General features: G+C 31.9%; 2 protein-coding genes across 7 annotated transcripts in view; one reads left to right on the top strand and one right to left on the bottom strand.

The window, feature by feature from the left end:
- Window positions 1–24,874, bottom strand: part of msi (musashi) — a 584,216-nt gene that overhangs the window by 266,779 nt on the left and 292,563 nt on the right. The gene's annotated exons all lie outside the window — the stretch shown is intronic.
- LOC137238877 (juvenile hormone esterase-like) lies at window positions 15,104–19,564 on the top strand. 3 transcript variants are annotated; one of them, XM_067763905.1, is made up of 5 exons: window positions 15,105–15,449; window positions 16,240–16,365; window positions 16,433–17,453; window positions 19,222–19,305; window positions 19,367–19,502. In XM_067763905.1, the coding sequence occupies exons 1-4, from the start codon at window positions 15,210–15,212 to the stop codon at window positions 19,260–19,262; spliced, it is 1,428 nt and encodes a 475-aa protein (XP_067620006.1). In that variant the 5' UTR covers window positions 15,105–15,209; the 3' UTR covers window positions 19,263–19,305; window positions 19,367–19,502. The 3 variants fall into 3 exon arrangements, with proteins under 3 accessions (XP_067620007.1, XP_067620006.1, XP_067620005.1); XM_067763904.1 differs by having other exon boundaries at window positions 15,106–15,449; window positions 19,176–19,305; window positions 19,367–19,564; XM_067763906.1 differs by lacking the exon at window positions 19,367–19,502 and having other exon boundaries at window positions 15,104–15,449; window positions 19,124–19,257.

Genomic DNA, 24,874 nt, shown 5'->3' on the forward strand with positions numbered 1-24,874 from the left:
GATATTTCACATACATATATGTAGTCTTCAGCTAGGAGCAGAAGTTGTTACTCACACATACACACGCATATAGCTAAATAACAAAGTATGAGATACAACTGTTCCAGAAGGCAATGTCATGAAAAGCTTAGACCTTCAAGCTGAGGAGTAACTAATCAGTTTGATTTAAACACGCTATTAGTTGTGAAGTATATTTGTGAAGTACTACTCCCAAAGTAGTCTAAATAAAATCATTTTGCAATACTGAATATTGGAGCTATTTATTCGACAGTTCAGCGATTCGAACGTTAGCAGAAGGTGCAAAATAATCAGGAATTTCCCCAAATTCGTTACGATATATATAACAATTTTTTTTCGGAATTTATACAGGGATCGACCTGTTTAAAAAAAAAATGATCTACATAATGATAGATTTGATTTTAGTTCGATAGTCTAGGGAACTTTTTGCCCGATATTCCTTTCATCGGTTTATTATTAACAAGTTATCTGCTTATTATTAGTTTTATGTTTGTTATGTGATCGCTTGTTATCGGCGAGTTATCGATTTAATATCGAAAAAGACCGTTATCGACAAGTTATCGTTTTGTTAAAGATTGTAAACCGGCAAAAAAATTTTGATAGCGTCGTTATCGATTAGATACCAATAGCACTTCGCTAATAAATACGAATTTTTTCAAAAACGTTTTTGAGATTGTTGGCATAGTTTCAGTTACAAAATTAATAGGAGTTTTTACTTGATATTGTCGTAGGTAAAAAAGAAGAATTAAGTTGATAAAAATTGATACTACTATTTTGATGTTCGCTGCTGTACAAATAACAGATGTTAACAGGTAACACCGCTCAATTTGAGATAAGCAAAGTCATAACTCAACCTAGTTAAATTGGTGCCAATTTTTTGTTGGTGTTACATGCAGCGAAAAAATCATGCTATATTGTTAGGAATTATAGGTTAATAGTAACCATTTCTAAATCAATGTTTCTCACGATAATCGTATTATTAAAAAACTGAAACAATAGCAACATTATCATATTGTAGCTTAGTACTGATTGCAACATATTTACAAAACTTCAAAAAGCCACAATGTTTCATACACAAGCAAAGTCATTGCTGCACGTTACACATTAGTAGTCGCATTAATTTTTATTTGTTTACTATACTTGCAACACCCCAAAGACACACAATGATCCAATTGCAACAAATGATTTCCAATATTCAATACGCCATCACATACGCTTCAAAACATTGCAGGCAACAGAACAATACAAAAGAATAAAATTTTATTATTTCTACTTTGTTTTGAATAATTCTTACGAAATTAAATATACAACGAAATCGAAATTTTAACCAAGCGAGACCAAAATAAGTCGAAAGCGAACGTGAACGACAAATTAAAGTGAGATATAACAAACACACAAACACACATACATACAACGCGCAAGTTGCCACAAAAGGTTGCTGTGAACCAGTTGCAACGCCTGGCTATAGAAGGAATAAAAACAAAAATTAATACAAAATAAAAATGAAAACAAATAAATAGATATGTGAAAAGTGAGAATTGTAAATAAATAAAAGCATTAACATGAGTAGTATGAAAAGAACTGTAAAAAACAAAAGACGCCAGCAGCGAACTCGTTCAGCGCAGAAACGAAAAGCACGCAAGCCACAATGCAAACGCGAACAAAATGCTTTATACGAATAAATATTGATATGTACATAAATTTTGTACCTTTACATATACATATGTATATTTGTAATGAAATACGTAAGAACGACTGGCAATAATTGCAGCAGCACAAATTTAGTAATGTCATAGTTAAACTTACAACAACAAATAATACTCATAATAAATATTGCTTAGTTTATGTGTAAAAAAATAATGAACAAATAAAAATAAATTATAGCGCTTATTAAGAGAAATTTAATATTTAGAATGAATACCAAAAGCAATACATATACATACAAACAGTCACTGTTAATACAAATGTAACTTCTTACAATAGTTAACAGAAATTTTTTTTCAAACTTCGTTAAAAGAATATTTTATCTTTTGTTTTTGTCTTCAATATTTAGAGAAAAGATATCCATAAATTTTGTAACTCAGACTGTTAAAACCAATCTCAAAAAAAAAAAAAAAAAAAAAAATCAAAAATTCGATTTTTTGTTTTGATTTCTCAAAATTATTTTGTGTTCGCAGTTTTGTACGCCAATCAATTTAAGTTCAAAAAAGTGCAGGTAATAGGTCACTCAAAATTCGCATAACGGTACCCCCTAACGGCATAAGCTAATCAAGATAGATATAGACTTCTATACATCAAAATGATCTGGGTGAAAAAATAAATTCATTTAGTCATGTCCGTCCGTCTGTCCGTATACATGATAACTTGAGTAAATTTTGAGGTATCGTAATGAAATTTGGTACGTAGGTTCCTGGGCACTCATCTCACATCGCTATTTAAAATGAACGAAATTGGACTATAACCACGTCCACTTTTTCGATGTCGAAAACTTCGAAAAACCGGAAAAGTGCGACAATTATTTACCAAAGATGGATAAATTGATGCAACTTGGTAGGTGGGTTGACCTTATGCCGCAGAATAGAAAATTAGTAAAATTTTGGACAGCGGGCGTGGCACCGCCCACTTTTAAAAGAAGGTAATTTAAAAGTTTTGCAAGCTGCAATTTGGCAGCTGAGTACGTAATGTTCGGTTACACCCGAACTTAGCCTTTATTACTTGTTTTTTTTTTTTTTTTGTTATATAGCAAAAAACAGAAACACTCTAAAGAAAAAAATTTAAAAAATCAATGAAATTTTTTAAAGACATAACATATTCCTTGTCAGACTAGAATTGATTGGGCTATAAAGCTGCATACTCAAAAGAGATCCGCGAGCTTTAAATAAAAGTTCGATATTTTCGTAAAATTTTTTTATATTTTCGAAGGATTTCGTACAGACTTTTGAGGTTGGTTTGCTTATTTTCACAGATACAATTTTAGATTTTAAAACTTTTAAATGGTTAGAAAATATTTAAAATATTTAGTATGAATTTGTGAAAAGCGTAAATCTGGAGAAAGTAGAACAAAAGATCCGATAAACGAAAATACCCGAAATGTTGACTTCAAATTTAAAACTTTTTAAATATATTGCGATGATTATTAGCATCACTAAGCTGCTACTAAGTAAATGCACAACAACATTAAAGCAGCCATTCATATGTAGAAGGCGACGAAGAGATATCTCACACACACACAAATATGTAGTCATCAGCCGATACATACACACGCATATGGCTATGGGAGACGCGTGGACTACAGATATACATGTATATAGCAGGTAACTAACCAAGCATGAGATAAAACTGTTCGCGAAATTACTAGACCTTAGGAGAAATGGGTGAACGAGGAAACCGTGAGTATAAAAGCAGCTCAAGCCGAGTAATAACTAATCAGTCTTGATTTAAGCATGCTATTGGTTGCGAAGTATAATTGTGAAGTACTACTCCCAAAGTAATTTGAATAAAGTGGAGTGATTTATTCAACATTTTAAGGAATCCAACGTTAGCAGAGGGTTTCACATAAGCGGAATTTCCCAAAATTTGTTACAATATCAAATCGTCGTTTGGAAAAAGTTTTATGAGTTGTTTCTTCCCATTTTACTATGAATTAGAACATTAGACAATTTTCCATTTAAACGTATGGCCATTTTGAGAAAAAAACCAAGCCTATATACTTATAACAATTTAAAATCAGTAAAAAAGCATAAAATTTAACATGTTCTTGACATGTCCTCACCAGTTCAGCTTTTAATCCGATTTTCTTCTGAAATGAAACTGGATAAGTAGCGGCACTGATTAGAATTAGTTTAGTAAGCTTTTCTTATCTTAGAGAGGACCTCATTGGGCCAGTTCATTATCCCATTTTTTACTAGAATGGGACCCAAATATAAAATAAAATTTTCAATAAAAAGGATTGACTTTAAGACAGTTTCGAAACAGCAGGAGGATCATAATGTCAATATCGTTGCCTATGTAATTATTTGAAATTTGATGTTGCTGTCAATTCATATGGACGTAAAGTCAATTGACTTTGTGGCCTTTTGAAGCGGTTATAAAACAAATTGATCTTGCGGCCGTTGACTTTATGTCACCCTTCCTTGTAACCGATCAGTTTACTGTCAGTTTTGCTTTCAAACATATATTTTAGGCGATGCGATTCGTTTAGTTACGATTTTGGAACGTCTGTGAGATTACTTGTCTTTTATGCTAGTATCTAATGTGTTCTCGGAAACTCGGATATGCATACTCTATTCCCTGTTTCGAGAGCTAAACAGATAACATAGAAAACACCACTCAGACAACGTACTATTGTTGATTATATCAATTTTGAGTTTCAGAGCAAAAGCAATATACCATATCAATTCTAGCAAAGCCGAGTCCGATGCACAGAATATGCTATTCCCTTAAGCAAGATGGTCAAATAAGCTAAAAATAGGTGTAGCGTTTGCATATGCTTACACCTAACGGGTTGGGTTTATGGCAAATTTAAACAAATCGGAAGAAAAAATTATACTTGAATGCTTATTTCAATTTTTCTAGTTTTATTTGCATAAAATACAAAGATTTGTGAAGAAATTGTAAACTTTTGAAAAAGTTTTACAATATGCCAAGTACAAAGATTGTTCTAAAGTTTCACGTCCCACTTTAGTCCCAAGTGACTGTAGTCAGCATATTCGCTTTTCATACGATATATTTGTAAATAATTATATTTGTACCTGAAACAACCGTAATGAAAATAAATGTGTGTACGCTAACAAAGTGTTGCCAATGGCAAATGAAAATTAAGATTTCATAATAAAAATAAAATCAAAGAAAAAACGTGAAATTAGTACAAGTAGAAGCTGTCAGCAAATGAATGAGTAATGGTGTGAATTATGTTTGTATTTATTTTTTTTACAAATGTATGTATTATGTGAGCGGCAAAAAAATATAAATGTAATAAAAGCGGAATCAAAACAAATAAATAATAATAAAAACATAACAGATTTTCCGCAATTTAATTTAAAACGGCTGTAAAATGGCTGCTACAAAGAGAAAAAAAATGATGGAAAAATGTGTGGGAATCTAAAAGCAAAAGTAACAGTTGAAATTGCACTACTAAATAAGTATATGTGAAAAAGTCGGAAAGTGTACTGTGAGATTTGTTTGCAATTCGGTGTAAGGGTACTTCCGTAAATATTTCATTATTTGAGAAGCTTTTCTGAAGTGGACCAGGGATCTACTTATTTTCAAAAAATCGAATTTTTTTGCGATTCTTTCAAAATTCGGTACAGAGATATCGCTTTGACAAAGATAATATTTGGAAAACTTTTTATTCCGGAAAGTGGACCAGGGCCGACCTATCCTACATATATATGTATATGTATATTTTTTCCGTACGTGAGTTTATAAGCGAACTCTTCCTTATCAACTAGACCGATTTTTATATGTGGATCTTCAAGTAAATTTGAGGATGCTTAAGATTTACAATTTTGTCCGTTCTGTTTCTCATCTTTCCGGGAAGAGAACCAGGGCCGACCCATTCATGGTCCAGTATTCTATTGTGTTTTCACAATATCTGTAACAAACTGAATGTGTTAGTGATGTTGTTATACGAAAAGCCATTGGTAGAAAAATAGAAAAAAGAAAATAAGAGATAGACAAGCTCCTAGCTTCGCGGGTTAAGTGTAATCCTGTTATAAATCTTGTGAATAATAATAAATAAATGAATGAATTGAAGAGGGGGAGAGAGAAAGGGAAGAGGACGATAATAACGAGAGGGTGAGGGCAAGGGAGAGGAAATAGATTAAAAGTAGGAAAGTGGAGAAAATAGGAAACAGAGGAAGCAAGAGAAGAGATGGAGACGAAGAAAAATAGAGCGGATTTAAAGAAAGAAAGAGGGAATAGAAGAGAGAAATCACCATAAAGTCAAAGGAAGAAGATACGAAGGAGAGGCAAGCATCAAACATGGAGACAGCAGGAGGAGGTAAGAAGATACAAACATTTTTTTTTTTTCAGAATCTAAGAAATTCTACGTTAAATACGTTCGAAACGCACACAGTAATTATCATTACATGACGCTAAACAGTCTAAAGGCGATTCTGGTCGTTGCGTAGCGAGTCGAGCTATTCGTTCATGCTTCGCGACAACTGATGCCAATTGTAAGCGAGTCAAGGAATGTCAACGGAAATCAAGTCTCTTTCGATCTGTAACTGCGGAACCAGTGTAGGCCTCTACCTTTTTCTGCTGCCAAATACGACTGTCGTTAGGACAGCTTTCTGTATTATAGAATCTTTATCCATCCGCATGGCATGATTTTTTAAATTTTCTATAATATCGTATCATTGTATTGCAATATAACTTATATCGATAAAATTGTCAACCTAAGAATGCATCAATTCAAGCAGCAAATTTAGCTGTCAAAAGCATAAATACTGCGGAAATATTTTGCAATGCAAAATATCAAAAACATTTTTACAATTTAAAATGCACAATGTAATACACAGCTAGTGAGATAAGAGCAAAAGCGAAACAGCAAGATAAATCTCTTACACCCACACACACATACACAAAGAAAACTTTCGATAGAAACTACTTTCTTACACTTGATTGGCAAATAAAAAATGAAGCGATAGTACTTTGTGTGTGTATTGGTGAAAAGACCATAGAAGCCATAAAACTTGTATGTTTGTAAACAAGATGAATGCTTATTTTACAACCAACATACAGCAGCGAGCAGAAAAATAGCAGTGGTCATTTTTTCAAACTTCGTCAATTAAACTCTTATTTTTATAATTACGACATTTTAGAAAACAACTCCGGTGAATTTTGTTATTGAAACTATGCATACCAATCCTAAAAGCATTTTTAAACATTTTAATGAAATCAAACTTTTTATCTGTTGTTCTCTGAATTTTTTCGAGTTGCAGTTTTGTAGCTCGATCAATTTTAGTCTAACAAAGTGCAAGCTATGGGTCTCTTAAAATTCGATAAGATTTGATGACAAGGAAAGGTTTGATAAGCATGGGTGTGTTTTCGACGAAGGATAAACCAGTTATCGATTTGTTGTAATTTTGTTATCGATAAGAAAGATAATCGAACAGCCATTGATTTGTTATCATAGATGTATTTATTATTTACTTAAAAGTTATCGCTATCATATCAAATATATATCGCTTTTTTATCGGAAAGTTATTTATTTGTTATCGGGGTGTAATTAGCTTATTATCGTTTTATATTCAAAAAGCTATCGATTTATTACAAAAAATGTACCAGTTATTTATCGAAATGTTTTTAAAATTATATCGATTTTGTATCTAGAAATTATCGGTTTGTTATCGTTTTGTTGATTTGTTATCGAAAAGTTATCGATTTTCTTTTTAATAAGTTGTCGATTTGTTATCACAAACCTATCGATTTGCTATTGAAAACCTATTGATTTGCTATTGGAGTGTTTCCAATTTGTTAACGATGACTTATCGGTTTTTTATGAAACAGTTACCCACAAAACTTCAATATTAATCGAAAACACATCGTAAACCGTCTATAATAAGCCTATAAGAAACCACTAAGAAACCACTAAGAAGCCAGTAACTCAGCGATAACAAGCAATGGTTTCAATTACAGTTAAGTTTGCGGCGAATTGTTTTTTTAATTTTTAAACTAATAAACACTTGAATTTCGAATCTATTTCAGCTTAACATAAATTATAATTTTTTCATGTTCAGATGTTCAAGTTAGGCTGCATTGATTTGAAAGAAAAGAATTTCCTCACTTGTAAGAACGCTAACCCACCCAGAATATATGGCCTGCCGAAAATACACAAAGACGGCATACCGCTTCGGCCTATTTGTTCGTCCACTGACTCCCCATCATACAAATTATGTAAATATGTCGTCAAGATTCTGAAACACTTAACTAAATCTTCCAATTACAACGTCAAAGATGCGACAGAGTTCAAAGAGAAGATAAAGGGTACATATATTTACGATGACGAAAGCTTAGTGTCTTTCGATGTAATATCTTTATTCCCCAGCATTCCGGTAGATGTTGCCATTGATATCATAGCTGCTAGGTGGAATGATATAAAAGAACACACATCGATACCCAAGGACTTGTTTTTGACCATGGTCAAATACTGCATCAAAGATAATAGTTACTTTAAATATAATGGAAAGGTCTATGAACAACGCACAGGAATGCCCATGGGATCACCAGCGTCCCCAGTCATAGCCGATATCGTCATGGAGGAATTGTTGAGCAAATTTGAAAGAGACGCCACTATCAAACCACGTCTTTTGACCAAATATGTCGACGACTTATTTGCTGTTCTCAGAACAGACGAGATTGACAACATGATTAATATGCTCAATGGGTACAACCGGACCATTCAGTTTACGATAGAGGTAGAGAAAGATGGTCATTTACCCTATCTTGATACTTTGACAATACGGAAGAATAATAAGTTACTAATAGACTGGTACAAGAAACCAATTGCATCCGGAAGGCTTATCAATTACAACTCAAAACATGAACGAAAAACTTGCATGATCAGGAAAAATACAGAATAGCGTTTTCATATAATAACACTCTCAGACAGGTATACAGCAACGTGAAAGACAGGATTCCTAAGATGGAGAAATCCGACTTAATTTATCAAATTCCATGCACTGGTGACGGGTCAAACATATGCAACAAGGTATATGTAGGGACTACTAAGCAAAAACTGAAGACGAGGATTTCCGGAAACAAGTCGAATATAAAGTTAAAGAACAATTCGTCGGAAAATAAGACAGCCTTGTCTGCCCATTGCAATAATACTGGGCATCACCTCGATTTTGAAAACGTTAGAATTTTGGATACCCAAAGACACTATAACAAAAGATATATTTTGGAAATGCTTCATATTTTGAACACCCCTAATAGAAGGGGAATGAATTTTAAATCAGACACTGACCAATGTGCAAGGGTTTACCGAAACTTGGTGCTGAAACAACAAAAGCACACAATGCAGACTGCGCATGGCTCATCGTAATATATACAGTCCAACAAGCATCCCACTATCAATAACCTGGATTACAACAACAAGAATTAAGATGATATATATGCTTTTGTCTTATCATTCTATGCTCTTTCTATATAGGTATTGTTGGTATTAAATTTTTGTTTACATATACGGTACCTTAAAATTGTTTATACTTACGGTATTCAAATTTGTTTATATTTTTTATTTTTTTATTTGATTCCTTTTGAACAAACCTTTCAACTACCAGATCAGTCGAACAAGCACATCATTGCGTGTAAGTTTTATTTGTCCGCATATATATATATATGTTTGTACATATTTTAAATTGTAAACATTCTTATATCTTTGGTTTTTGTTTTCTCGTTTATGTTAGTCCTGATGATGACTTCAGGTTGAAGTCGAAATATCGACCAATTAAATATTTTTGAAAAAGGAAAATAAACGTGTTTTATTTACTGTACGGCCTCAAGCTCATCAAACCAATATATTTAATCATATCAAATAAGGCCAACAAAATATAGAAATTATAATTTTTTCTTTTTTTTGAACTTGACTCTGTATACCTAAAATTTTTTAAGCTGAATTTGAGGTCACTAACATTGACATAACTAACACACTTATACAGATGTTTCGAATACAAACTCAACTATACCACAAACAATTTTGCTGGCAATGAAAGTTGATGAGGACAAACATTTACCTAAAAAAAGGACGTGTGGCACTCGGGGACTGCCGCGGTAAAGCTATTGCATATTATCAACTTACGCAATTATAATATTTATGCAACATTTTTTTTCTTTGATACTAATTCAAGTTTTGTCTTTGATATTAATTCAAGTTAACCTTTTTAAGCGTGGTGACCGATAAGAAAACAAATTTTTTACTTTTATTGAATAAATGAGAAGTTAATATTTAACTTTCACTTTAACTTTAACTTTATTTTTAACTTTAACTTTAACTTTCACTTTAACTTTAACATTCACTTTAACTTTAACTTTAACATTCACTTTAACTTTAACTTTGTCTTTAAATTTAACTTAAACTTTAACTTTAACTTTAACTTTAACTGTAACTTTAACTTTAAATTTAACTTTAACTTTATCTTTAACCTTAACTTTAACTTTAACCTTAACTTTAACTTTAACTTTAACTTTAACTTTAACTTTAACTTTAACTTTAACTTTAACTTTAACTTAAACCTGAACTTTAACTTTAAGTTTGACTTTAACTTTAACTTTCATTTTAACCTTAACTTTAACTTTAACTTTATTTTTAACTTTAACTTTAATTTTCGCTTTAACTTTAACATTCACTTTAACTTTAACTTTAACTTTGACTTTAACTTTAACTTTAACTTTAACTTTAACTTTAACTTTAACTTTAACTTAAACCTTAACTTTAACTTTAACTTTGACTTTAACTTTAACTTTCATTTTAACCTTAACTTTAACTTTAACTTTATTTTTAATTTTAACTTTAACTTTCGCTTTAGCTTTAACATTCACTTTAATTTTAACTTTAACTTTAACCTTAACTTTAACTTTAACCTTAACTTTAACTTTAACCTTAACGTTACCCTTAACTTTAACTTTAACTTCACCTTCAACTTTAACTTTAACCTTAACCTTAACTTTAACTTTAACCTTAACCTTAACCTTAACTTTAACTTTAACTTTAACTTTCACTTTAACTTTAACTTTAACTTTATTTTTAACTTTAACTTTCGCTTTAACTTTAACATTCACTTTAACTTTAACTTTATGATCCGGGGTGGGCGTGAGCTTAGCACCTGCTAACAAGCCAACCTAATATAAACGCACGCAAGTCATTTTTTTCAAAATTGTCTCATGCATATACAACTTGTATAAGAGCAACTCAAATTGAATTTGCTGCGTGAAAACCTAACTATATTTCCAATTTTAGTTCTGCGTAACATTTAGATTTGACGTTTGCACACATGCTTATTTGGGTTAGGACAAAAAACGCCGGTTGTTTGCGTGCGCTAAAAAAACGCAGTGCGGTTTTATTAGGTTGGCTTGTAAGCGACCATATATGTATACGATAAGCGATAGCACAATGGCTACTTCGTTAAAATCAACGACAGCTCTTTTATTTTGATTTCGATGGACGTACGGTGAGGAAGTGTCGCGCGCGCGCTTAAAACAGAGTACCAAAGAGTGCGTGTGACACGTATTCACCGTACAAGCATTGAAATCAAACTAAATAAATAATTGATTTTGCTTTCGTGCTCGCTACGCGTTCGTGTTGGCTAACACATTCTCAATTTGGTAACCGTGTAAATGTAGTGGTGCCCACCGCTGTTTATGATAGAGAGAGAGAACCTTTACGAACCTTTTCGAGCCTTTTCGAACCTTTTTTGACAAATATCCGTTACGGTTTTTATTTGATTTAGTCGCCAAGCCCGCGATAAAATCTATGCAATAGCTTAAAAAAAAAAACTAAAAGCGATATTGGCGGCGGGTGTGGCATTTTATGTGACAACTTCACTGTGAGTCGTTAGAATACGAGAAAGACTAGTCACAAAAATCGAGAAAAAAATATGAGTACAAATTGGACGGCTCAATCGTCGTGTATTAGAAATGTTTGTGTATGAATTTTTATTCCTTTTTTATGTAAAACGCCCGCTTGTTTGAATGAAAAGCCTTCAGCTTGCTTTTTCCTTCACTAATATCGCGAGTGAAACATTCCACGCTTACACAAACAAAGAGTTCATTCATAGAAATATTGAAATGCAGAAATAAAAGCTGATATAAAAGAGACTTTTTGCAAATATTTGCAATTCGTACACATTTCCGTTTTTGTTTACATATGCAAACATGCCGATAGGCAGGCAGTCACTCAACAAATACGTCCATAATTTATTTATACCCTGCTGTAACACGTATTAGTTTTAAACCACAGTACAGTTAGAAAAGTAAAATTAAAGTAAAAATAAAAAATAACAGTTAGGTACAGTAATAGAAAAAGTGAGACTGAATGTAAAGGTAACAAGTAAAAAAGTCTAAGTTCGAGTGAAACCGAACATTACATACCCAGCTGTACACTTAAAATGCCGTTGTTCTTTGTTTTGTGTGCTTAATAGTGTTACAAGGCTGCGCAATAATACATATACATGTGGTTCTATTCTGACCTAATTTTTCTTCGAGTTATGGCTCCCGAAACTTAGAAAATTGCTTAGTCATAAAAGGGGCGGTGCCGCGCCCATTTTTTTTAAATTTGAAGTTTTTCCTATTTATTGTTATAAATCCACTTTGGAAATGAAATACCATTGATATAAAGCTGTTTTTTGCAAAGATATAGCTTATTTTATTCGTCCACGACCCTTTTAAAAATCTTTTATATAAAAGTGGGCGTGGTCCGTAACCGATTTCGCTCATTTTTCTACAAAGCATTCCTATTTTGTTACGATAGGTTTAACGATTTTTGATTTATGATTATTATTTGTAAAATTTATTTTATCACAAGTGGGCGGTGCCACGCCCAAGAGTCTCAATATCAGTCAACATGTCAAATTTCAACATTCTAGGTGTATTATTTACTAAATAATCAGGTTTTTTGTGTTTTCCAAAATGTTATATATGTGGGATTTAATCAATAGCGTGAATAAATGATAAGCTATTTTATATTTTTCCCCATTTAATTTTAAACGATTTATTTAAAACATTCTTTAAAACATTTCATTATTTTAAAAACATTAAAATTCAATTTAAAATTTTCAAAATTTAAATTTTATAAATTATTTCTTTTTAATGTCGCTTTTAAAATTTTCTTTTCAAACTGAAAAAAAAAATTATTTGTGTTTCAAAAGCTAACTCGATTGTTTGTCGATGAAATATATTTAAAATTATTAAGTGTTTCATTCAACAATCAAATAATTAAATTTGAGATGGCACTCATAATAACTATATCCTACATATATATAAAAAGTGGGCGTGGTTATCATCCGATTTCGCTCATTTTCAATACCAATCTGTTCTGGGCCCAGATAAGCTCGTGTACCAAACTTGGTGAAGATATCTCAATATTCACTCAAGTTATCGTGTTAACGGACGGGCATGGCTCAATCAAATTTTTTTTCGATACTGATGATTTTGATATATGGAAGTCTATATCTATCTCGACTCCTTTATACCTGTACAACCAACCGTTATCCAATCAAAGTTATAATACCCTGTGTACAAGTAGAGCTGCGTATAAAAATAACAGCAAAAGTATAAATAAAATAAAATTAAAAATAAAACCAAGTAAGGACGGGGCTGTCTTCGGCTGTGCCGAAGGCTTCATACCGTTCATGAATGGGCTGAACAATAATCTTAACCCATTCGTAATCTCCAAACAATGTGCTGTATAAGATAAGAAATATATAGTGAACAGATGTACATACCTAAACGATTTTAAGATAAATATAGGAAATTGGCAAAAACCACCTTATCTGAACGATCGGTTATATGGGATATATATTGTATATAGCTTCCATCGAAATGATTTTTTCGTGAAATCTTCTGTGATATATTAGAATAAATATCACCAAGTGTAACGTTTTAATATTGGAAATTAAGGGAGAAATTGCCAAAAATCTTTCTATCTGAACGATCGGTTGTATGGGATATATATTGTATATAGCTCCCATCGAAATGATTTTTTCGTGAAATCTTCTATGATATATTAGAATAAATATCACCAAGTATAACGTTTTAATATTGGAAATTAAGGGAGAAATGGCTAAAAATCTTTCTATCTGAACGATCGGTTGTATGGGATATATATTGTATATAGCTTCCATCGAAATGATTTTTTCGTGAAATCTTCTGTGATATATTAGAATAAATATCACCAAGTGTAACGTTTTAATATTGGAAATTAAGGGAGAAATTGTCAAAAATCTTTCTATCTGAACGATCAAAGTGATTTTTTCAGAAAATCTTCTTGATATATTAAAATATATATCACCGAGTTTTACGTTTATACTTTCTAAATTGCGGCAGGAATGACCAAAATCGTCTTATCTGAACGATCGGTTGTATGGGAGATATATGTTATAGTGGGCCGATCCTACCGGATCCGACAAATGTCTAATATAATACAAAAATACATCCTTGTGCCAAATTTCATTGAGATATCTCATAATTTGAGGGACTAGTTTGCGTTCAAACAGATAGACGGACGGACGGACAGACGGATATGGCTATATCAGCTCAGTTCGTCGCCCTGATCAATTCGGTATACTTAATGGTGTGACTATCTTCTATATTTCTCAACGTTACAAACATCGAACCAAAGTTAATATACCATTTCATGTTCATGAAAGGTATAATAAAGGTAAAGTATAGGTAAAAGTCAAAGACAAGGTAAACGTAAATGAAGAACGAAAAGATGGAAAAGGGAGACAGTTTTGATGATGAGGTGAATTCGAAGAAGAAGGCGAAATCTAGGCCATATTTAGGAAAACTCTCAGACAAGTTTTAGGGGCGGACTTTTTGCCTACAGATTTTAAAAAATTTTGAGCGAATTTAAGAAAGTTCGTTGGCGAATTTTAGGAAAATTTTTAGGGTCTAACGGAAATTTTTAAAGCGGTCATTGAGTAAAATTGAAAATCGAGGAAAAGTGAAACGACTTTATAAAAATTTGAAAATCTCATATATAAAGCAAATTGACTGTATGTACATTAAAAGCGGTCATAAGGTTAATTGACGTTATGTTCGTTGACCTTATGTCAGGCCGCCGTCAAAAACTATTGGGTGCACCTATTTTCGCTGCAAAGAAAAAATTCGAAATGTTTCTGAGCATTTAGTTATGGTTACGGTTACGATAAGGATTATGTTCACGGGTCACCATAAACAAACTGTTATACTGTTATATATTTGGCCTGCAATCGTTAAGTTGACTGAGTCATTTGAAATGTTAAAATTTCGTGTAAGAAGAATTTAACTCTGTAGTACAAGGGATTCTTATCTCACTCTCGCACACAATTACATATAAAAAATCTGTGCTATCAAGCTTCAATTTCATGCATATTGGAATTTCAATTTACAGTGCAATTTAAAGAATTATTTAGTTTTTAATCAAAGTTAATGGCGGCAGCATCAAAAGTTCATTTCGTCATAAAAATTTGTTTTTAAGTGGCATTATCATGTTATTGAAATTTTTTATATTATTAAATTTATTTTTTTGTTTTGGCTTGAAATTGGGGCAAACATGTTCGAATTCCAGTAGCTCAAAAACTGATGAAACACTGAAAATTGAGTTCTACTCAGAGGAAATAAAAATTACAGTGGAAGGTTTGCGTAATAAAACCTGGACTGGCGAAGAATATTTTGCTTTTCGTGGTATTCCTTTTGCACAGCCGCCCGTTGGAGAGTTGAGGTTCAAGGTAAGCCTTATAATAATAATGAATGGACATCGAAAAGTGGAGAATGAGTGTGATGAGAGGATAGGGGAGAAAACGAGAGTTAGCTAGAACTATTCATAGCTATTATTAAACGGTAAAGGCAAGCATGCAAGAGAGAGTTAGAAAAGGGCGGGAAAGATGAAAAATAGTAGGCCTGATTACATTCTCGACGGCGACTACAAAGCGACTCCTATAAAATTATTTTTACGCATGTTCTTACGATGGTTGTTATTTTCGGAACAACCTAGCAGAATGCCGTTGTAGCTAGATTAAACTCAATTCTTATTTTGGGTAGTGACAGTGAGTGGCGTTCTTTTTAGTTTGTCAACAAAAGCTAAAATTGAAATAAATAACAGGTAACAAAATAATAAAATCCTTCTTTTGGGAGTTTTCTAAACATAATATTTTTTTATTATTATTTTCGCCACTATTTTCTTAATTTAAAGTTGTGGTTGCCATCGTCAAAGTAATCAAGTAGCCAATGCTTGGACACGGCTGTTGTCAGGCTTTGCTTTATTGTGGCTATGGTCTGTAGACGCCGTGTTGTATGTAATCGGCCCTAGTATGTATGAGAGGAAACGAAAGATTCCGAACTGACATGCCCGAACATAAAGCAAGAAAGAAAGTTTTAAATGTGTAATTAATTGAAAAGAGACAAGGAAATGAGGGAGGACATATATAGCGTTGACCCAATTCAGAGCCAGAGTGAGAAGAACGAGATAAGAAGGAAAGAGGGATTTATCACATGCCTACATTTTACGTTTGTTTTTAGGATCCTAAACCTCTTAGGGAATTACCTACATACATAGATGCTCGCAATGATGGATACGAATGTTGTTCTATTAAAACAAAGAATGCCTCGGAAGACTGCCTTACGCTGAATATCTATACGCCAACTGTAAGTAACATGAATCACTAGCTAGATTCTTCTAAAATGACATTCGCTCTCTTTCTCTCTTGCTTAGACTATCGAAACCGCTTCATTACCAGTCATAGTTTTCATACATGCAGGTGGTTTGTACCTCGGCTCAGCAGTCAGCACTAAGTTGGGTCCAGCTTATCTGCTCTCGAAACAAATTGTACTTGTAACATTCAATTATCGTCTCGGCACATTCGGTTTTCTACAACTGGGCACAAGCGAAATACCTGGAAATGCCGGCTTCAAGGATCAAGTACAGGCGCTACGTTGGGTTCGAAAATACATCGTACACTTTGGTGGCAATCCGCAAGATATTACATTGATGGGTTCCAGCGCTGGTGCATTGAGCATTAGTTTACATTTGGTATCGCCAATGTCACAGGGACTCTTTAAAAAAGCGATTTTAATAAGTGGTTCAGTACCACCGCAAATGACGGTACCTCAGTATGCACAGTTGGATGTGTTACGAAAGCAGGCGCATGTTTTGAATTGCTCCGAAGCGGTGAATGAGTTGGAGATTTTGAGTTGCCTACAGCGATTTGATGGTGCAACAATCGCTGCAACGCTGCGTAGTCTCTTTGAGTTCGGTTTAGATAATCCCATTTACCTCTTTCGACCGGTGATTGAAAGAGATTTTGGTCAAGAACGTTTTCTTATTGAACATCCTTATGAGAGCATGCAACGTGGTGCATTCGCTAAGGTGCCTATACTAATTGGTTTTACAAATGGTGAATTCTGTCAATCAGCTGTAGATATTTACAAGGATTCCAAACTTGAGGCACAATTTATTGAAGAATTTGAAAAATTGGCGCCAGTCTTGTTTTTGTATGATGCTCATAAAGGAAATTTGAGTGAAATTAATAAGGCATTGAAGGATTATTACTTGCCTAATTTTGTGGGCCTAAATTCAGCTAATGTCGCGCGTTTATGCGATCTTTTTTCCGATGGTATCATTCGTTTTGGTGCACAACGCTTAGCGGAATTAGCAGCACAGCATACGAAGATATTTCCGTACAGCTTTGAGTTTAGAGGAGAGTTTAGCTTTTTAGATTATAATTTGAAACCGGGTATGTACTTAAAGTTATTTGGTTTTATGTATATATTAATTTTGTTTTATTTATTCGAACCTATTTGCTTGTGCTTGTAATTATTTTAGTGTAGTTGAATTGAACTGAGTAAAAGCTTTTTAATTTTTAACTAAGTTAATTCACTTAATTGATTTTAATGAACTAGTTATATTAAGTTAATTCAGTTAATTTGAATTAAATTGTATTTGTTTTAATTTAAAGCCAGTTTAATTCAAGTAATCTTTTAATATAATAGACCTTTTTGAACAAGTTTTCTGCAATAAGCTACATTTAATTGAAATTAACTTCGCTTTACTTTACTTAAATTTATTCGTATTAATTTCACTTGGTGAAATTTTTATACTAATAACCCAGTTATATTTACATCATTTAGTGGGACTGTATTTAATTTAGAGAGACTGTTAAGACTAATTAATTTAATTTAACTATATCTGCTTAGCTGAATTGAATTTATGTTTGCTTCATCCGTACTAATTTGATTTTAGTAGTCACTGATTAAAGTGACTTAAAGTAATTTAATTGTTTCAGGTTAGTTTAAATTAATCTTTTGAATGAGGTCTATTGAGTAGATTTATTTCGAAATTTTTTTTCAATTGAATTTCAATATTTCAAAGTCAATTAATTGGACTTGACTGCTTCAAATGACAGAGTTCAGTGGATCAATTCCAATGAATTAAATCAGGTCAATTGAAATCAATTTGGTCTTATTTTATATATTTTTTTTTCCAAATAAGTTGAACCTTTTGTATAATTTATTAACTTATTTTAATTCTTTTAGATTTATTGATTCAATATACATCTTTTTTAATTGCATCTGATTCTAAATCGTTTTAATCAATAACTTGGAGAATCAATTTAGATCGATTAGTTAATTTAACGAAATTTTAATTGATTTCATTTTATTCCAGCCTTAATCTTTTTCCTTAACATTTCGGCTATTCAATTCAATTTTTTTTTTTCGTTGGACATAAATTACCACAAGCAAGTTTGATAAAATCGCTAAATAAATTTTGCATATTACGAATAAATTTTGCTTATTAAAATTAATTTAATGAAAATATTTAATTCATTATTTTAATTTAAATAAATTGGTTCAGCTACATCTTAACTTTTCGAATTAATTTGATTTGATCTAAACTTTTTGAAAAATATAGTTGAGTTTAGTTAAGTTGAGTTTAATTAAACTGAATTTTTATAATTTATTAAATAAAAAATGTTTCATTGCTGATGGTCTTATTTGACTAGTTAATTAATAAAAAAAGTGAATTGATTTCCTCTGGCCAATTAATCGGGAAACTAATTTGATAGAGATATAATTGATTGTATATCATTGAGTTTGGCATAAGCTAATCTATTTTTGTTTATAAATAAATTTTTTTAACAAATTTGATCACATTAATTTCCTTTAGTAAAATTCGAGTAAATATTATCTATTTTTTTTTTTTTTTTGAAATTTAATTGTTTATTATTTATATTAATTATTCAAATTGGATATTATTCAAGTTGACTTTCCAGTCCCGTGTAAATTGAAATCGCGTGATTCGATTTAGGTATATTTATGTTTAATTTAGTGTGATGACATTTTATTTATTTTATTATAATTTATTTCCTCAATAAATTTTGTCTATTGTCTATTTTTTTAAGTTTAGACTACAATTTTGCTTTGTAAATCTTGAAAACAATCTCTCAATTAATTTACAGCTCGTGTTGAACATTATGATGATATATTATACTTATTCGAAACTAGACACAATCCAGTTAAACAGTCAGGCCCTCATGCACCCATGATACGTTTATATACAAAATTTATATATGATTTTGTTAAAAAGGGGTAAGGCTTACTACAGAATTACATTACTTGAACTTTAAATATACCAATTTCACGATTTTAGCTCCCAACTTGCTGGTGAACTCCCAACCTACCCGCTGGGTTATACAAAAATATACAGATCACTCGAATTTCAGCCGGGCACTTTTCTAGCGAAGGACACTTATGACTTATGGAAGCGATTGTTTTTGTAAATAAATTAGTATTAATAATGAATTTCACAATAATACAAATGACTGAATAAAGAATTTTTATGACATACAGAGTAGTTTTTTTTGGTTTCAAATTTAAGCACCCAGGTTAGTGGTCGATTGGTTGGATTATAAACTTATCACTGATGCCGTAAATGTCCAGATTTCTGTATGCTCGTAAGAATAAAAAAAAATGCCTACTTGGTCATACTCTGGTTGTAAGATATACATATTGTGACGAATATTAGCATCACTAAGCTATTAGTAAAGAATCACACATTAACAATAACATCTAGCAGCCACTCTTATGTACATGTACGCATTAAAGCTAGCAACACTTATGTAGAAGGCGCCGAAGAGCTATCTAACACACACAGATGTGGTCATCAGCCGAGGTAGTTACTCACACATACACACGCATATGGCTATAAACTACAAATATGCATGTACTCATTTAACTAATTACCAAGCAGGAGATTCAAGAGTTCTAGCAGGTGAAACGTCTAGACCTTTGGAGAAATATGCGAACGAAGCAACGGAGAGTATAAAAGCAGCGCAAGCTTAACAACCAGTAATCAGTTTTATTTAAGCACGCTATCAGTTTTGAAGTGAAGTATAATTTTGAAGTATAATTGTACTACTCTCAAAGTAGTCTAATAAAGACCATTTTGCAATACAGAATATTCGAACGTTAGTAGAAGGTTTAAAATAAGCGGAATTGCCCGAAATTCGCTACAATATACTCCGACAGCCAAACAGCTCTCAAAGCGCTAAATTTACCATATACCTTTAGGTGGTCGGTAACTGTGAGATAATGCTAACCGAAGCAACACAGTTTGCACCAATCACACTCACTTGAGTACGAAAATGCTGCTGAACAAAAGCCGGTGCATCGTTTGACATCACAGAGGTAGCCACGCTGTATCGGTCACTTACAACCAGAAAAGAACAGAGAAAAAGTCTCTAAAAGAGATATATAGGATCATTGCCACAATCACAGGACACTGGCCGTTAGGTCCACGCGCGGAAATGAAGAGATCCCCCTCCAATGACAGGTGTAGGAGCTGCTGTGAAGAGAGTTGTGGGGAAACAGTCACTCATTTTATTTCGGTCACATTTCTAACAACCAACATTTAGAATTTTTTTGGGGTAAAATAAAGAATCTACTGGCCGAACTAAACAGAAGTAAATGTAAAGGTAAAAAATTGGTTAGTCACTTGGTAATCTAATAAATAAAATTCAAATAAAGAAGAAAAAGAAATAATCGAATTATAAAAATAAATGAACAAAACACCTGCAAATAATTGCATGGAAAAATAATCAACAAACGGAATTAGAGAAATTGAAAAATCGGTAAGTCATTAAATAAAATATAAACGAGTAATTAAAAATCCAAGAAGTAGAATAATTATAAATAATTGAAACCAGAGGCAATTAATAAAATAATGACAAATGATCGAATGGCCTGAAACACATACTACTCAGTAGATTGAATATAACCGAGTCAATGAGAAATATATCAAATAATTAAAACTAGTCTCATAGTTAAAGTTCAAAAAGTCAAATAACTGAAATTATTCGAATTACCAAAGAATTAATTAATTAAATAGTTACAAATAATTGAATGATTACAAAAGCAGCATATAAAATCATAAATATTATCGAATGATTAAAAATTCGATTGATCACTTAATAAAAAACTATCAAGTTATTAAAATAAATATAGGAAACAATTAAAAATGAATACTTAAAAAGTGAGTTTAGAAAATAGTGAAAAATACGCGAACGATTAAAACACTATATAGACAATAAATTTAAAAGAATCAAGCTAAGGAAAATTTATAAAATACTATAGACTAATTTCGTAATTGAAGCTCAACAAATCAAATAACTGAAAATAATCAATAAATAAAAATACGAAAAAAATGGTTCAATAAAAAATCAGTAAATAACTACGAAGCCTAATAAAAAACTAAAATAATGCACGATTTTTCAGTCAAACTGAGTTAGTTTAAATAGATTTGCACTTAAATAAGAGAAAACAATTGTCGCTTAAAATAATTCGAATTAAATTAGTATATAACTATTTAGTTGAGACTTATCGTAACCAAAATAATCTAATTTTCAGTCACATGAATACAATTGTTTAGTTTGTTTTAATTCAGTAAATTTAAAGTAACCAATTTTTCTTTAATATAATTTATTTTTATGTATATTGGGCCAAGTTTTATAATTGTATATAGTACTTTTTAGAGCTTTCTGGCCGGCTTTCCTTTAAAATAAAACAAATGTTTACTTCTTCATCCTACGCGTTTCGACGCAGTTTTGCGTCTTCCTCAGGGATTTCTATTTGGTTTTGTGTAATAAATAGAAATCCCTGAGGAAGACGCTAAACAGCGTCGAAACGCGTAGGATGAAGAAGTAAAAATTTGTTTTATTTTAAAGGAAAGCCGGCCAGAAAGCTCCAAAAAGAACTATTTTCTAATTTATTTTTGTTTCTGCGATTTAAATTTATATTTTCAATGTTATGTATGTAGTATGATTATCTTATCTTGTTTTGTTGATTTTCCGACAGGGTGGATAAATGATGTATATTGGAACGATTTTCCGTCATCCCTTGTCAAATTTGGTTTTGAAACAAACCGGTTTCGGCGTTGTGCCATCATCAGTGTCGATTTTGAACGAACCAAATTTGTCTCAAAACCAAATTTGACGAGGGATGACGGAAAATCATTCCAATATACACCGTAGTATGATTGCGTTTAATTTAATCTTAATTAATTTAGCTAATTTTTAACTTACTTAAATTAAAATCTGTGTACTTTAGTCAGACTCATGGAAGTATTTATAATTAAATATATTAATTTCAGCACGCGTCGAACATATGGACGCCTATGGGTTATTATTTGGCAGCAGAAACAGTCGTTTTAAATTTACTTCACTTACCTCAGCGATGATACGAATTTATACCAAATTTATGTGTGATTTTGTGCAAAAGGGAAAGTGAGATTATTATCTTTAATGCGAGTTTAGCTTAAGATTTTAAAGGCCGTTTTCTCATTCAGCCATTAAAACTCAATTAACTTCCCGTGCAGATAAACTATTCCTCACTTTAAAGTCAAATTTGACGATTTTCATTTTCTCATCTGTCCTGTAAATTAAACCTTGCATTTGATGAAGATACGGCAACGTCACATGAAAACTGTAACACGTTCACATTAAAAGTGTACTACTTTTGTTGTTGCATACCTTTAAGCTTGACATGATATGCTATAATTTAAACCTAAGATTAAACTTGAAAGGGTAGATGAGCTGCCGGTAAAATTTTCCGCCCGGTAATTTGAAAAAGGACCTGAGAAAACGAAAATTCACTTATAGGCAGGATAAAGTGAGCGCTAAAATTAAAGGTATGATAAGAAAACAGCCCTAAGTACTTTATAGCGTGGTTATCACACACTGACCTTACGTCTTAACATAAAAAAAATGTACGTCATTATTTTTAACCCTCTCCATTTTAGCTGTAAAACGTTATCACTTCAAACCGTCTCTTTTTGAACGTCATTACTCAAACGGTTAAATAAGTGAAAAGTGATTTAAATACCAACAAGTTGCTAACCCTCATTTTATTTTCCAGAATCAAATGCAAAAATTTACTTTTTAATTCGAGTTGTTTAATTGAATAGCAGCGCATTGAAAGTGGCTGGAAGGGTGACTACAACGTGCGTACTTGAGTTGATTAATTAATTTAAATGACTTGGGAATTATATGAGAGTGCAACAAGTATGTGGGTGAATTGCAGTTTTCCCAGGAAAGTCCGTGAAATACATACACATATTTGATTTAAAATTAAATTTAAAATTAAATTTCTATAATTAGTCAGTCACTGCCACATTAAAATAATGTTCGAATAAACTTGACAAAACTTAGTCTTTAAAACAAAATTAAGATCGCCTATATATGCATATTTCTGGTCGCAAGAGAGGTGCGTGTCAAAACATGGTATACTTTTAGGGGATCGGATGTTTATTTTAACCCTAGTGTGGCCGACGAGTCACCGGGGTGACTTTTTTGCATTCTCCCCACAAAAAAAAAAAAAAAAAAAAAGAAAACCCTCACAACATATTTTTAATAAATTAGTTTAACTCATTTTTCGTGACATCTTAACTTAATGAATAAAAATACAAAAAAAAGAGTTTAAAATTTCAGACATTTACACTGTTTTACAACGTATTTGGCCGACGAGCCCACTATTTAATTATTTAATAAAAAAAAAATATTTTTAATAAATGTTTTTTACTCATTTTCCGTGACATCTTAACTTAATGAATTTTAAGTAATAAAAATACAAAATAAGGTTTTATAATTTTAGTCATAGACAACTGTAACGGATTGAACACTTTTTTCTGGCAGTCACCGGGGTGGTAGCGTCGGCCAAAAAAAAAATCGTCGGCCGAACTAAGGTTAAAACTTTGGAGTTCGTACCTGACATTTTAATGATTGTGGGCAGATTTTAATGCATTAAATTTACGAATAAAAAAAATACCATTCCGACTATCACCTTCTAATGCTGATCAAAAATCTTCATACGTAATCCAGAACGTACAGGAAACGCTAACGACGCTTCTATTCACGACCAAATATTTAGCAAATCTGTACAGTATCCTGATCACCATAACGTGTGCTCATAACCTGAATGTGATCCTTGTTATACCTTTCATGAACATGAAATGGTATATTAACTTTGGTCCGATGTTTGTAACGTTGAGAAATATAGAAGGTAGACTCACCATTAAGTATACCAAATTGATCAGGGCGACGAACTGAGTTGTTATAGCCTCGTCCATCTGTCCGTCCGTCCGTCTGTCTGTTTGAACGCAAACTAGTCCCTCAAATTTTGAGATATCTCAATGAAGTTTGGCACAAGGATGTATTTTTGTATTATATTAGACATTTGTCGGATCCGGTAGGATCGGACCCCAATAACATATATCTCCCATACAACCGATCGTTCAGATAAGACGATTTTGGTCATTCCTGCCGCAATTTAGAAAGTATAAACGTAAAACTCGGTGATATATATTTTAATATATCAAGAAGATTTTCTGAAAAAATCACTTTGATCGTTCAGATAGAAAGATTTTTGACAATTTCTCCCTTAATTTCCAATATTAAAACGTTACACTTGGTGATATTTATTCTAATATATCATAGAAAATTTCACGAAAAAATCATTTCGATGGGAGCTATATACAATATATATCCCATACAACCGATCGTTCAGATGGAAAGATTTTTAGCCATTTCTCCCTTAATTTCCTATATAAAAACGTTAAACTTGGTGATATTTATTCTAATATATCATAGAAGATTTCCTGCAAAAA

The sequence above is a fragment of the Eurosta solidaginis genome, chromosome 1 (assembly GCF_040869045.1).
Source record: "Eurosta solidaginis isolate ZX-2024a chromosome 1, ASM4086904v1, whole genome shotgun sequence".
Classification (NCBI taxonomy): Eukaryota; Metazoa; Arthropoda; class Insecta; order Diptera; family Tephritidae; genus Eurosta; species Eurosta solidaginis.

Bases quoted from the DNA above. Each gene is read 5' to 3' on its own strand.
- LOC137238877 (XM_067763904.1), top strand. From the start codon at position 15,210: ATGTTATTGAAATTTTTTATATTATTAAATTTATTTTTTTGTTTTGGC. The intron at 15,450-16,239 runs GTAAGCCTTATA...GTTTGTTTTTAG, and splicing joins TTGGAGAGTTGAGGTTCAAG to GATCCTAAACCTCTTAGGGA. The intron at 16,366-16,432 runs GTAAGTAACATG...TCTCTTGCTTAG, and splicing joins TGAATATCTATACGCCAACT to ACTATCGAAACCGCTTCATT.